Source organism: Apaloderma vittatum, unplaced genomic scaffold (genome assembly GCF_000703405.1).
Source record: "Apaloderma vittatum isolate BGI_N311 unplaced genomic scaffold, ASM70340v1 scaffold17482, whole genome shotgun sequence".
Taxonomy (NCBI): domain Eukaryota; kingdom Metazoa; phylum Chordata; class Aves; order Trogoniformes; family Trogonidae; genus Apaloderma; species Apaloderma vittatum.
The window spans coordinates 8,808-23,912 of NW_009703287.1; the positions used below are offsets into that span (position 1 = coordinate 8,808).

The following is a 15,105-nucleotide window of genomic DNA, read 5'->3' on the forward strand; positions in this document are numbered from 1 at the left end:
GCTTCTTGGATTTTCCTGGGTAAGGGACTAGTGAGTTAGACTGCTTTAAATAATGATGCATATATCACCTTGAAGTACCTCCTAATGAAAATATTGACAGGACAGAGTGATAACATTCTTTTCTTTTTTATCCTATTTATAATCAGAAAATGCCTTATGTTGGAGACGTTAATTAACGTAACCTTAATCATAAGTTTGACTTAAGTATTACTGCACAAGTGCAAAGCCTAAAGGGAAAACAGTTTGGTCGCAGTGCACACTCGCACTGAAGAAATGTACTTAAAACATCCATAGCTTTGTCATATTGTTGGCTTCTCTGAATGTTTTAATTGTACTTCATGCTTCAAATCTATTGCTGATTTTTTAATTTTTTTTTCTTCCTTTCTATTTCAGAAAGATGAGGTGTACCTCAACTTGGTGCTGGACTATGTTCCTGAAACAGTATACAGAGTTGCCAGACATTATAGTCGGGCCAAACAGACACTCCCTATGATTTATGTCAAGGTAGGTAACTGATGTGGTTAGATCAAGAAGGATGTTATAGGAATAGATTCTATGGATACCTCTTTCCTGACATAATTAGTTTTCTGGAATTTTTAGGAGCACTTAGATCTTGAGGCAAGAAAAAAGACTATTAGAATGATTATTTATTATGGCAAAGGAAGAATAGAGACTAGAGACTTAAAGCAAGCAGTCTTGATTTCTTGCTTTACAAAAATCTTGGAGTGTATGAGGGAAAACAGAGTGGGGGCAGTGTTTTGTTTTCAAAGCAGCTTAGATGGAGGCTGACACCAGATGGATTACCAGCTTCAGTTTCCTGAAATGGTGAAGACACAATAGTACAAAGGTCAGGAACTGAAATAGGATGTCGGGAAGAATAATGTTCTCTTATCTGTTATCTTACCCTTCTCCTGTCACATGGGTAAGAGTTCACGTGCTTCTCTTGTGGGCATGGAAGACATGGTTTTTTGTCCCCACTTGGAGCTCATTGGCTCTTGTCTTGAGGAGGTGCATGGGGTAGGATGCTTGTATGTGGCTTGTACTCTCAAAACCTCCCTTAAGTTGTCTACATTTGTTGTCATATTTTACAAAGTGATTAAAATGATTAATTTTTTTTTCCTTTGGTCAAACATGCGACCCGTGGGGATCTTGTAGTTCTGTTTCATATATTGTGTTGACCACAATCCACACTCTAGAGAATGATGATGTTTTCACATGACTGACATTAACTTGTTAATGTGGCATCAAGATAACATTAAATAGAAATTATTGACAAATATTCCTGGCTTATATTGATTTCTGCAGAGCCTTCTTTCAAAGTGGAATGTTTAACATGAGGGTGGGCTTGAGAAAAAACTTCAGTTTGATTGAAAGAAGATGGAAGTTACGCAAGTGAAAGCTACAGATAGTAATGATTCCAATAACAGTGTTATCCCATAACTGTATATATGTAAATTGTAAATGGCATGTCTTTTGCAGTAGCCAGCGCTGGTGCCTGTTTTTAAGAAAGCACAGAATTTTATCATCCATCAGTAACAATTTCTACTACAAGGTCTCTCTGTTTGATCTCTTAATGGAACAGAATGTTTTCAGGTTGTATGCTTCCCAGAATCTGTTAGTTGATCTTGTGGTAATTTGCTTATATATCTTTTGTCAGTACTTTTGCCTTTATTGCTCTTTGTTAGGAGAACTTGGGAAAAATTTCCCTTACTTACGCTTAGAGAGAAAATTCTGCTTTACCTCGATTGTCCTGCTGGATGGTTAGGGCTCCCTGTTCAAAGTAGCCTCAAAGACTGTTCTTACTTGTCTGGCAAAGGCAAGCCTTTATTGTAATCCCGTATTTTAAAAGATCATGTTACATTGTTGTCCTTAAAGATTTTACAGTTTTCTAGACATCTTGGCTACACTAGGTTAGATTGTACCTATTTGTTCACTTCCTATTGATACCTAGGCAAGCAGAGAGCTGCTCTTTTCTGGGTAACAAAGATTTAACTGTTAAAGAACTGCAGGGAAGCTTTCCTAGTAATCTTTTTGGTAACTTTTTTTTGGTAACTTCTAACATGCTGTAAGAAATTCTTGGAAATTTGGAGTTTGCTCTGTGGAGATGAAAGGCATACTTTCTAAATCCTGACTCCTAAAGTTGGAGCAATCTTTTGCAGCATTTTGCAATACGCTTGCACAATGCGTACTTTAACGTGTCTAGAAGAGGCAACTCAGAAAACATGTTTATTTGCTTTTCTTCATGCAGAATTGTGGTATTCAGAAACAAGTAAGAAAACTAAAGACATAGAGCCAAAATTCAAGCAGTTTTTCTCCTGCTCCTACCTTCCCTGCCACACGAACAAAAAAAAAAAAACACACAGGAGAGAGAAAGTGTAAAGACAAAGATAGTGGTGGAAGTGAGGCAAACATGACTTGATATCAGTATCTGGCAGTTGCACCCGGTTTTACAGACTGTTGAAGGTGAACTATGGAGAATGTGCTTAGGAAAGGAAAGTGTGGAGGTGCATCTACAGTACAATGTCCTGCCTGTAGCTTGATTTTTAAATGGAGTCTTGTGGGCAATGCAACAAAGATAACCTGGCAGCCTGCTGGCAACTGTGGAAACGGGGCTTCCCATACCTTTATGAACACGTATGCTATATAGCCCTAACGGTATCCAAGAGCTCTTTATTCTTCTTAGCCGAAAGCACGTAGCTCCAGCACGTGGGCATCCTCTCCTTGCCCTCATATATTGCCCTGTGAAGCTTTTGGCTTCCTAACACCTCCCCTTTCTGTTTTCTTCCTTGTTCAGGAGCTACCCTGTCTTGGAAAAGGAGACAGAGAAAACTCTTCCTCAGCAGAGTTGTTGGCTGTGCTTTGTATAAAAAGTATTCTGAACAGTTGTTTTTCATCTGCCTTCTTTCTTTGCCCAGATGTTTGAAATTGAAGTGAGTCTGTCCCCTCACCAGGAAAAACTGGGAGATTCAACCAAGCAACAGGCTGAAACACTACTGTAGTCCTTGGGCAATATTTAATATGTTGTTAATAACTTCATCAACTAAACAGTTTTCTCTGGGTTTAGGCAGGGAGGATTGGTTTGTTTTGTTTCTTTTTTTGATAGCCTGGGATACTTCGTTTCTATGAAGAGGCTGATTTATAAAATCATAAGGTTTAGAAGGACAGCACAATTATTATTTTTTTTCAAATTGTGCTTATTTTTGAAAGGACAGGTAAAAAAATTTGAGCTGTGGTGTGTGGCAAAGGATGAGTGGGGAAAGTATGCAAAAACCTTGTCTATCTTCATAGCAATAACATGCATTCAATAGAGTCTTTTTTTGAGTGACTTATTTTTCTTCTAATAAGAGTTTGTGCTAAATTAACTGCTTACCATGTTTCTACTGGGAAAGCACACCTCATGTGATGTTTCTGTGTTGCAGTTGTACATGTATCAGCTGTTCCGGAGTTTAGCCTATATCCATTCCTTTGGGATCTGCCACCGGGATATAAAACCACAGAACCTCTTGCTGGACCCTGATACAGCTGTTCTAAAACTCTGCGACTTTGGAAGGTAAGGACATCTGTGGCCTGAAACCTGGTGAAAAGACCTTCCTTCAAAGGGAACCTGGGTGCAACGTTGCAAAGAAATTCTTTTGTGTTCCTCAGAAGGTCTTCATGTGTAGTTTTTAAAGAGAAATTATTTATGTTCTATTTTCCTCTTGAAATGAATTTGGGAGGAGGTGAGAAAGAGCTGGAAAAACATACCAAAAGGGAGGGAATTAAAGTTTAAACTCGTTGTTTTATGTAGGTGTTAGAAACATAAGAAATATGCTATCACCTATTTATAGGAAGATAAATAGGTACTTTCACCAACTATTAGAGCGAAATGTGTTTGGGGAAGAGAGGACAGGTGCAGTGGCATAGTAGCCTAAAAAGGCTAACATTAGACTTCAGTAATCTACTTGTATGTACAAAAATTTGCTTAATTTCAAATACAGTAGAAGCTTAAGATCAGAAGCAACACTTCTAATCGAAGCTCTTGGATAGTGGAAGTATATGTATCACAGTTTCCAGTGGCACATTTATTGCCAGTATCCATTCAACTGAATCATCACCTTTAGAACCCAACTGCCCTCTTAGAACTGATACAGAAATTCTGAGAATCCACACTGAGACTTGAGACTAATTTCTCTCTGGGAAAGTTCAGTCTTTAGGTTGTGCTCTAACTTTGCAGACTAAAATAGTTAGGGCGTATGTGCGAGAGGTCACGGAAGCTGCTGTTGCTAAATTTGCTTGCCCATAGTGAGTGGGAATGTCAGATGGTGTGGTGGTTCTTCAGACAGTGCATCGTCATGCCTCGTGGCTCGAGAATCCCCTCCTTGGCTCTACTTCAGCAGTGTTGGAGCAAAATAGGAATTACACTGAAGCTCCAAAGTAACTGCATAAAAAACATGGTAGTACTTCTGTTGGCAGTGGGAGTTTGTAAATTGTAGGCTCTGTCTGGAAAACAGAAAACTAGGCTTTTCAAAACAGGATAAATGGTGGTGGGAGTCCTTGTTCCTTGAAGGCTGAGCAGAGTGTCTGAAGGGCTGGAGGTTGGCTGTGACTGGTTTGCCGCTCTGCTGGGTTTGTTGTTACTTCAGTTGGATGCCTTCCTTCCAAAAGGAAAGTTTTGTCTTCATCTTTCCAACACTTGGTGTTCATTAAGAAAGAAGTATGGTATGTTCATGGACTCATGTTCCAAAAGTATTGTGCTCTTTAGCTTCTTAGGCTCTTCCAAAGGTAGTGGTAGGGGCAATATTGTAGGTTAGATCCTTTGTAAGTTATCTCTTACAGTATAAATGAAGCCTTCTCGTTAATCATGATCATTAACAGGTGACTACACTGGCAAAGTTTTTTTTTCCTTTGTCTCCTCATATCACACTCCCTTAAACAGGAAAGGACCAGGATATTACAACCAGAATTTTATTTTTTTTAAAAAAAGTTCTGGTGAATATCCAGAGCTTTTTGAACCTTACAGGGTAAATGCGTTTGACTGAACTGTGTTCTGGCCTCTTTTTCTTTGTAAACAAACCTTTGTACCTGGCAAAAGATGACTGCCAGCCAAAAATCTGACCCTATTTTTCACTTAGATTGTAGTCAGAATTTCCTTTGCTGTGTCTAATATAAGGTAGCTGCTTGATGAAGTGAAGTGATTTTACAGTGAATCATTGAGTCTGTGGCTTGTATCAGCTCAGAAGAACATGATTCTTCAGCGTTTAGGAATTGGGGGTGGGTGAAGAGTGCTAAAGCTGAATGCTAGTCTGCACTGCAATATTGTAAAGCTATTCATTACTGAAAGATAATAATTTTGTTTCCTTTTCAGTGCAAAACAGCTGGTTCGTGGAGAACCTAATGTCTCCTACATCTGCTCTCGGTACTACAGGGCACCAGAGTTGATCTTTGGAGCCACCGATTATACCTCTAGTATAGGTATGTATGTGTATTTGTTGAAAGCTATACCAACTGCATGAGGTTTTATTTCTGAAGTAATCTAGAGGCAGAGTTTTATTGTAAATCATCAGGTACACCACCTCTTAACAAAGTGTATGCGTATTGTGGATGACTGCTGTGATTCCTATGTCTTTTCACATTTCAGTGTCAATTACATTAGGAAAGGGGCTTTTTAAATGTGTGGTAGAAATCTAGTTTCAACCAAAAAAATGGGTAATTTTGTAAAGAATATGATAATATTAACTACTGCTTCTGATATGCTGTGGTTTAGACACAAATAATTCTATTATTTATTTACTTGGCTTTTAGTAAGGAGTTTTTACTGTGAGGGGAGAATGTGGCCTAATGATTAGCTGCAAACTCTCTTGACAGTTTTAATATATTGTGTACAGCAGCCTTTCTGACTTATTCTGTTAAATGTTGCTGTCCTTTAGGCATTAATTTTGAACTTCAGGATGTTTTTTCTAATACTTGACATGTAGCTATGTCATGGAAATGTTAGGGAAGCTGAACGTTTTGGCAAAGGACAGGGAACAGCCAGGTTTTCTTATAGTCGAGTTCTAAAATTGAACTGCAGAATGAAAAATCATAAAAATGAACAGTGTGTTGGCTGGTTGTGAATAACTTCCTCAGTTGTTTGGTCAAGATACTAACTGGACTCCTGAGTGCTGGTGTTAGAGATGAGACTTGGGTCCCAGGTTCCCCAGTATCGTACTAAGCTTTTGCCGTGCTTATGGACTTGAGTCACTTAGACAAGTTTTTATATGTTCAAAAGGATTTGGAGATCACAACTGAGTCTTGGCAGAATGTGTTTTTAACCAGTTGAAGTATGTTTAAAGTTAGTATGTTCTAATGAGTGTTAAACAAAATGGCTAGTTGGTTTGTTTCAACTCTGTGGTTCTTTGAAAAAAGCAGCATTCCTGAAGGCTTACCTTTTTTTCATTAGTTATTCTTCAGCGTGTATTGTAGCAGTGCTTGTGTAGCTCCCCAGTAGAAAAAAAGAGGCAGAACCCCAAGAAGTCTGGGGAAAGTAACAGTGCAATAAAGATTAAAGGGCAGAACTTACTTAAGGATTGGCTGCTGCCAAAAAGTGGGAGCCCCAGCACTACTCTTTCTTGCCCCTGGATATTCTAGCTCTCACAGTTGACTGTTGATTATGCCAGTTCAGCTTCAGCTGACTGGAAGTTTTTGGTGAGATTAACTTTCTGCCATGTTAGTGAGTTACTGTGTGGTCCCATAAGCAGCAGATCCCAGGTAAAAGTCAAGTGATGGGAGCTCGTGAGTGAGGGGAGGGCGGCTGATCCTGGCTGACATCTTCTTGCCAGCTGAGAGCTAACAGGTTGGCTCAGCTGCATTATCAGAGTGCACTGAGACAACTTGTTTCAGATGCTAACTGCATAAAACAGATGTTTTAGGTGTTGCCAGAAGAGACTGCTTTCGAGATGAGCCTGTGAAATAACTCTGATCTTACGCTTTTTTGCAGACCCTTTGAGTTGCTCTTTCCAGTTCTGTTTTCTTGCTTGCTGGTCTCTAAAGTAGTTCTAATAAAAACAACATTCTAAAGTGAGGAGTTTGTTTTCCACTTGCCAAAAACGTCATGAATTTCAATCATTGTTGAGACTTTTTTTGTGCCCTCCATCCTGTTTCCCCAAGCCCTGTCTCTAAAATTTGCACAGAATAGCTTGAAATTGAAGTTCAGCAAATACTCCTTTCTTCCCTCCATCCTTTTCTCGACAGAATCTTTGCATTTGGGAGCTGAGAAGTAATAAAAATGCTTTTACAAACATACTTTGCAGTTACCTGTTGTACTGGGATATGTTAGAAATTCCAGGGATTTGCTTTTGTGATGCTGCTGGTCCCAGTGGTGGTATATACAAGGATATTCCTTAGTTCTTGCTAGATACACAGCAACAGTGCTTAGTGAGAGCTGTTCTTTATTTCACATAGGATCGGTCATCGAAACTCAGCCAGCATTATCTGTACACTAACCAACAAGCACAGATAGATTTCTTAATCATTACTTTATCCACTACTTAAAGTACAGGGAACTGTGAAATGCTTCAGTATTGTTAATACTGCATTTTAAACTTTTTTTTTTTAAGTGGACATGGTTGTGGTTTTTAGTTCTTGTTTTCTTCTGAATTGTTAGCACAGGAGCATTCTCCTTCTATAGAGTCTTTTTCTCTATGTAAGCATCCACTCATGTGGATGTCATAACAAAAACTGAGCTTAGATGCAAGGTAAAGATCGTCACTCTTCTGTTTAAATATACTATCTTAAAACTACATTAAAAGTAAAATCAGCTGAAAAGTTGAGGTGCTTCTTAAGCCTGACTGGTGGCACTGTGGTGGCCCAACCGTACAGCCACCCTGCATCGTGACCACTACAGTAGTCATTCATCTTGTTTAGCACGGTTACCAGGAGTGACGTTAGGTTGTCTTTTAACATGAATTTGTCTGTGACATTACTTGCTTTTTAATGTAGCGGGAACTAAAGTTGTTTTCAGGATTTGTCTTTTCATTGTGGATGTCACGTCAGAACTGTAAACTGGCTTTTAAATTCCAGGATCTTGATTATTTCATCAAAGTGTGACTTAAATTCAAATTCAAAAGATCCCTTTAAAAATAACTCATGGCTGGGGGTAGCATTTGTTGCACTTCTGTGAAGTACTCCATTAGTGCTGTATTTAAATATATAGGTTAGTAAGAGTATCATCAAAACACATTTAGTGCAGTTAATGCCTCTGTGCATATTATCCAGCAGGCCCAGGGCTATTGTTAAAATAATGACCTGGGAAATGACCTGTCTGAGTTTTTGGATAATCCCTGTTGGCAACTATTTACAAATCCAGGCCTGTGATAGCTCTGTCATCTGCCTGCGTTACAACTTGAAGGGTCTTTTCAGTGGTCAGGCACAAGCATTCATATCACCTGGGAGCCTTCGTAGCTCTTAGAGTTTGGGCCTTTATGCACCTCTGATGGAATTCTGCAAGTGTGTGTTATCCCTAAGGCTTGCTAGAGATGCTCTGTAGTTTTGTTTCTGCAGCTGATTTGTGGGGCTGTTTGGTTTTGGTTCTTGGTTGGGGTATTTTTTGGTGTCAGGTTTTGTGTGTTAGTTGGTTTTTTTTGCTTTTGTTTTCATGCAAACCAAGCCCTTTAGCTATCTCTTGGCAGTGTTCTGACTGAAGCTTCTTCCTGCATGCGTTACGCCATCCCAGAGGGTGCTGCTGTCATGCTGCTGGTTGTGCTATTCATATGGGTGCTGCTGCCTGCTGGAAAAAACATGGGATGGTCGCCCACATTCCCCTGCGACATCCTGGGACAAACACAGGCACTGGAGCAGGGGTGGCTGCAGGTGTTTCTGTTGCCACATGATCCTCTTTTATGAAAGGAAGCTGAGTAGTTAAGCTTTACATCCGTAACATGCAGTTTTTTACTAGGTTAGGGATGCAGCAGTGCGAGGCTCACCAGAACATGGTGGTGCTTCTGAATAAACAAGGGTCTGCTGGTCTTGCACTGGTGGGAGTTGAGATTGTTCCAGAGGGAACATTCATAGCCACTGACAAGGAAGGACTGATCTGTGTGGCTATATTGCTGGCTTCTCTTGGGGCATCCAAGAATAAGTAGCATGAAGTTATTCATTCACTTTTCTAGCCAGCATGAAGACTGAGAGTATTTCACCTCAGCAGCCTGAAGCAGCTGAGCTGTCTCAAAGCTTCCTGGGAAAGAGCCATCAAGTGATGTGTCCCAAACCTGTTGTCCAACAGTAAAAATTATTTGCCTCTATGTCTTGGATGGCAACTTCCAATGCTAAAAGTAAGCACCTGTGTTAACTTACTGAGCTAATTATCACCTGTCATTGTAGATTCATCTCTTCAATGGAGAGGAATAGAGATACCTCATTTAGCTTTTATTCTAAATACTGGAACAAGCATGGTTTTCCAAGCGTTACGAATTTTTAGCCTTATTCTGTGTCCATAGTCTGTGGATCTGCGGTGGCTTTGCATGCAAAACTTAGACCAACGCAGCACATGTGCTTGTAATCCAGAATTTTGCTCTAGTTCTGACATCCCAAAAACTGTTCCAAACACGCACAAATAAGAGCACTTTGAGTTCTGTCTTTTGGCAACTAAAAGTTGCTGATTTTATGACTTCCTAGGACTGCTTTTGTGACTTCTGGTTTCTTCCTTGCTAGTTTGTTTTCACAGTTTCCAGAGTGGCAAGTTTGCGTCACCTCGAAGCTGGAGGAAATCCATCAAGATCAAGTAATAGTGAGGCAGAGATGAATAGATAAGGGTGAGGGAAATATAGAAAAGTAAATGTGCCCCATAAAGTGCCAGATAAAGGAAAGTTATTAATTTCTACTAAATGGATTTTTTTTTTCTTCATGTCTTCCAAAGAACAAGTTAGAGGAGCTGCAGCATAATACAACGAACGGTGCTTGTGCCGTGAAGGAGAGATCCAGCTTCTCAGCTCAGGAAGACAGAGTTTGAGATAACAAAAATAAAATTTGTGGACAGGGTATTCTGTCACAGACAACTGGAAATGGGCATTGCCCACTTGTAGAATTAAAGCTAAGGAGTGTATTTTGCAGGTTGTCCTGCCAGATACCTCTTCCTCAACTGAAGAGAAATTTTCCTTTTCTTACCTTCTCTGTTGCTGGAATGGCATTCAAAAGCAAGGGAATTATGCACATGATATTAGTAGGCAAGTTAATGTCCACCTCACAACTGTGACGATCAATAAAGTAACCAAAAATTAATTCAAGTTTTGTAGTGTAAGAGACTGTAGTAATTTTTGTGCGCTTAAGTTAGTGCAGGTAGTTTATGTGATAATGGTATTTGTATAAGTGTTCTTCAGCTTTTGAAAGATGTAGCATTAAGCTACTATTGCAGTGTGTGAAAACCATCTGAAGTAAGCTTATCTGAAGGTTGCTTTTGGCTGTCGGTTGCATTTATTGTCCGTATTGTTTAGACTACATTTCACTGAAAGTATCAAGAGAGTAGCCTTGCCTGCTTCTACTTAAAATGAATAGCTTTCAATGTTTTCTCTTAAAATTTCACATTATCCCAACTAGTTTGGCGTAAGGATGATTTGTTGACTTATTCTCCATTATTAACTAGTTTAAAGCATGTGAATGATAATGATATTTTACCTTATTTAAATTGCACATAAAAAAAAGAATTGTTCAGAAAATACTTTTCCTACAGGAGCAGGTAGTTACACTGCAAGTATGCTCTGTAAGATTATTAATCTATAGTAGTTAGCTGTGACTGTAGTAAAACAGAAAAGGGTCTGGGAAGGAGCCATCGTCTGTAAATATAGAATTTAGTACATTCTTTACTTTAGAATTGAAAAACATTACTATCCCAATTTGGAAGATAAATTTTAAAATGCTAGATTCAGAGGGGGATGAGAGGAAAGTCAAACTATCCTAGAGCCAAATTTTAGTCCTGTTAAAGTTGATGCTATAAATTCCATCAAGTTTCAGCAGAGCTGAAATTTCCTGGGTTTTTCCTTGCTGTGCATTGCTCTCCAGAGTTGTATAAACACCTATGCAAACCCTTTTGTTGCCATCCTTGCTTGGAGCTGCTGAAGTTAGCCTCTGCTTTCTGGCTTTCCTTGAGGATACTTCAAGGATTTGTTCACTTCCTTGCCCAGGGAACGTTGCCCAAGTCCTAATTTGGAAGTTGGTGAAATCACACTCCTGGAAAAAAGTAGGGGATTTTGGAATGCTTGTAGCTTATTTCAGTGTGTATTTAAAATGTTAGCGAGGAAAATCAGGGAAAATTAAATAGACTTTTAACAAGGCATTAAATCATCCAATTTGGAAGATTTCACTGCTTGAGGAACAACTGCCTCGTTTTCTGATGGATTTGTTGTATTCTTGATTGCACCCATCACGAATATATCAAGTGTTCCTCAGGCTTCCCCAGCTATTTCCTCATGACCTACATGCTTTCTTTTTCTCCTCTCTCTCCTTTGCGATACCCTCAGCTTTCTCATGTACCTGCTGCCATTTCTGCTTGGCTGCCTTGCTTGAGCAAGGACCTGCACATCCCTCGACTTGTTTGCAGCTGCAGCTTGGCAGGGTTGGGGCAAAGCCCAGTGCATCCCATGGGGTCCGAGCCCGCCTCCTTCTCCTCAGCAGCAACACTGATTCATGTGCTCCCCACAAAATTTCTGGAATGGATTTGAGATTTCTGCCTTGCAGACTTATCTGAAATTGGCTGCCTGAGTGCTGAGGCGTTTAGGGAGACTGGGAGAGGATAAAAGAGCACAAAGCCAACCTCCTGAAGCAGCCAGACCAGAAGGTTATTTAAAACAGTTTTAAAAAGCCGCAGTCTAATTCTAAAAAATTTCGCTAGCATAGTTTCAAAATTTTAAAAGGAAACAAGTTGTGTATGCTGACTTACTCTCGTGTCTGCTTTGGATTTGTGTATGTTCTGTTGAATACTTTTCCTTCCTGAATATTTTTTCTTTTTCAGTGCAAAATGAGGAATTGAAGTAGTAAATTACGATTATAGCTTTGGAGTACTGCTTGTTTTGTAGTCAGTGCAGAGGACTCGACTTTTTCAAAACCCTCTAAGATGCCTTTAAATTGTTAAGTTCCAGTACTGTGACTGCTTCTTCAGTACTTCTGAGGAAATCTATGCTATATGTTGAAGTTTTGTGTAATTTATTATAAACCCACTACGCATGGTATGACATTAAAAAGTGATTCTTTGTAATGTCTTTTTATTGATTCTGGTCACTGTTTGTGTTACGAGTAGTTGCTTTTTAGGATTAACCTTGATGGGCTGTTTGTACTAGGGTATTATGTAAAAATGCATCCATTCGACTTAGAGGTAAATGATTCTGAAAGCTGCAATAAAGAGCAGTGCCTTTTGTCTGCCGTATGTTTCAACTGAACCAGATTTTTCTGGTATTTTTTGCATAGCTCCTCTCTTCCATTTAGAAATGGGGGTAAGAAAAGTCTGTTCTAAATTGCAGATTATTTTGTTATCAGTCTTGAATCCCTGAAAGTGTTTGGTTGTTGTTTTTTTTCAAATTATTTTTTGCATCAATCTCTAGTGGTTGTGACAAAGCGATAATAGACTCTTTAGAGAGCTGTGAGAGATGCTTCCCTTACGCTGGCTTTTAGCTGCAACTCACAGTTCTGTGTGTATCCTGCTTCCCAGTGGCATAGTTTAGATCCACTAGCAGAATAAGGATCTTTGTCATAGCATGGGTTATCTCAGGTTAGAACAGGCCTCAGGAGGTAAATTCTCTGGGTTTTGAGTTGTGGTGATGCTACTGTTAGTTCTTGGGGGATGGTTACCTCAGAAAATTAGGCTGCAGTTGAAAGAAAGATGGGCGGAGGGCAGCTGGTTTTGTTCTTCTTCCCTTTGGGAGTATTACAGTAGCAGAGGCTTTACAAATCTGCTGTTACTGGTTGCTTGTTTGAGGTTCGATTTTAGCATAAGGTTTCAGGTATGCACCAAGCAAATCATGACTTTCTGGAAAACCTTATGGTCAATATATTTTTTTTTTTTAATTTTTTTTTTTTGGAGAAGCAATTATCTCTGCATCTAGGTGCAGCACTTGTACTGTGTTGAACAGCTTAAACTTCAGTGTTTGGTGTGAGATTACAGCAGACTCTCACAGACATCTGCCGTGTAGTGTTTACTACATTTGCTTCACTAAGTTTTCTTCTTTTGAGTTAACTATGTTGAAAAAAGCGAAAGCTGTATTGTGTGATATACTGAGATACATTCTTAAGTTGCTGTTATATTTAATCATCTCATTTCTGTGTAAGAAGGCACATTTGTAATAAATGATGAAAATTTTCTTCATGTAGAGGAGTAGCTGCTAGTGACTGGTTCTGGCTTTGGGTATATGTATGAAAATTATTTGACGGTTGCTTCCATGGATGCTGTTGACCTGATCTATGACTTGCAGTTTTGTTTTGTCCAGCTAAGTTTGCAGATGAAATTGGGATAAAGATTAGGTCTTGATGTGACTGAGTTAGAGAGACTGTTTCCCAGATCGCTTAATCATCATGTTCTGCAGGATACAAGTAATACTTGCAGTACTGGTTCATCTGCTAATGTGTATATGCTTTCAATAGATGAATAAAAAATTGTGTCTTCTCAACATTCAGAAACAGGAAAAATGTCAGTTGTTGTGGTAAATGATACCTATGCATGGTTCGTGATCAGTGTGATTTAAAAGTAACACTGGGGTTTGGGAAATTCTTGATTTTTCAAATGGCAAATGTTCTCAGGTCTTTTCCCTGCATGCATAAGTTGTAATGTCAATATGTTACGGCATTTAAAATCATTTTCCAGTTCTCACTGTCTTACGGTTTGCCTTTTAAGGCTGTCTTCTTGCTATTCCTTTATGCCAGGTGTCTGTGTTTTCCAGATTAATGTTTGTGACAGCAGTGTTTTTATATTTTTAGCTATGTTATGCACACTATTAAACATGACAGAGTAAAGTAGCTTGAAATTGCTTTGTTTTATAGAAGTGGCCTATTATGTACCTTTTACTTACACCTTTCCCTGTCTTGACTTTCCCTTTTTTAGATGTGTGGTCAGCAGGCTGTGTATTGGCTGAACTGTTACTAGGACAACCAATCTTTCCAGGTGACAGTGGTGTGGATCAGTTGGTGGAAATAATCAAGGTATGGAATTTTAAGTGTTGTTTTGACTACATTATTCCTTGGGTATCAACATGAAAACATGCTCTCTTAGAAACTTGTCAATGTATATATTGTAACCATTGTATAGGGCTGCCTGGTCTAGTCGAGAAGTGGCGTCCCTGCCCACGACAGGGAGGTTGGACGAGATGATCTCTAAGGTCCCTTCCAGCCTAGGCCATTCTATGATTCTGTGATTCTACGTGAACTGGAAAAATTGCTTGAAAACTCTGATGCTTTTTTGAGAACTTTGGTGATCCTTATTTGCCCCCCTTGCAGTTGTGCATAATGATATATCATCTTCTAATTATATAGCTTTTTTTCTTCTTAAAAGATTGCACATTCAGTGTGCTTTGAAATAGTGCTTACATACTGAGTCAATATTTATTAATGTGTGATTTTCATTCTTTAAGAATCTGGCTCTTTTTCCTTTGTTGCTTGCAATTAGTAGTTGGCTTTGAAAACAGTGTTGTTAAATTCCTTCGTGTCAGATTCTTCACATATGTAGCCTTCTTCTCTTATTTCTTTCCAGCTTTTTGAGGTGAAAGGTGAGAAAGGGCACTCCTTTTTGCAGATAATAGGAAATGTAGGGCAAAGGTACTTTGCATCTGACGAGTCTTATTTTTCAAGTGAAAAAGACTTAATGTTTCCGAACGCATAGCATTTATGTATCACTTATGCCAAACACATCTTTATTGATTTCATTTGGTAAGCTGTGAATATTATTTGATTCTCAAATTAAAGGCGTGGAAGAATAATTCATGACTTAAGGCTGATATCTAATTCCAAGCACCCTCATCTCCACTGCCTCCTTCAACTTCTGCAATGAAGGAAACAAGATTTCCAGAGAGAGCAGTGTATTTTTTCCTCTGAATGTATACTCTGCACTTAATAAAATGGGAATATTACAGAGGATGTGACCATGCACTGTTAGGCTTTATTGATTTCACCACC

At 39.0% G+C, this 15,105-nt stretch overlaps 1 protein-coding gene across 1 annotated transcript in view; it reads left to right on the forward strand.

Moving 5' to 3' along the window:
• Positions 1 to 294: 294 nt before the first annotated feature.
• The window catches only part of GSK3B (glycogen synthase kinase 3 beta), a gene marked incomplete at its 5' end in the record, with an annotated part of 51,503 nt that continues 36,692 nt past the window's right edge, over positions 295 to 15,105 (forward strand). The window contains 4 exons of the mRNA XM_009864586.1: positions 295 to 504; positions 3,420 to 3,550; positions 5,345 to 5,451; positions 14,039 to 14,136. Coding sequence (XP_009862888.1) covers positions 295 to 504; positions 3,420 to 3,550; positions 5,345 to 5,451; positions 14,039 to 14,136 — 546 coding nt within the window. The remainder of the gene's footprint in view (positions 505 to 3,419; positions 3,551 to 5,344; positions 5,452 to 14,038; positions 14,137 to 15,105) is intronic.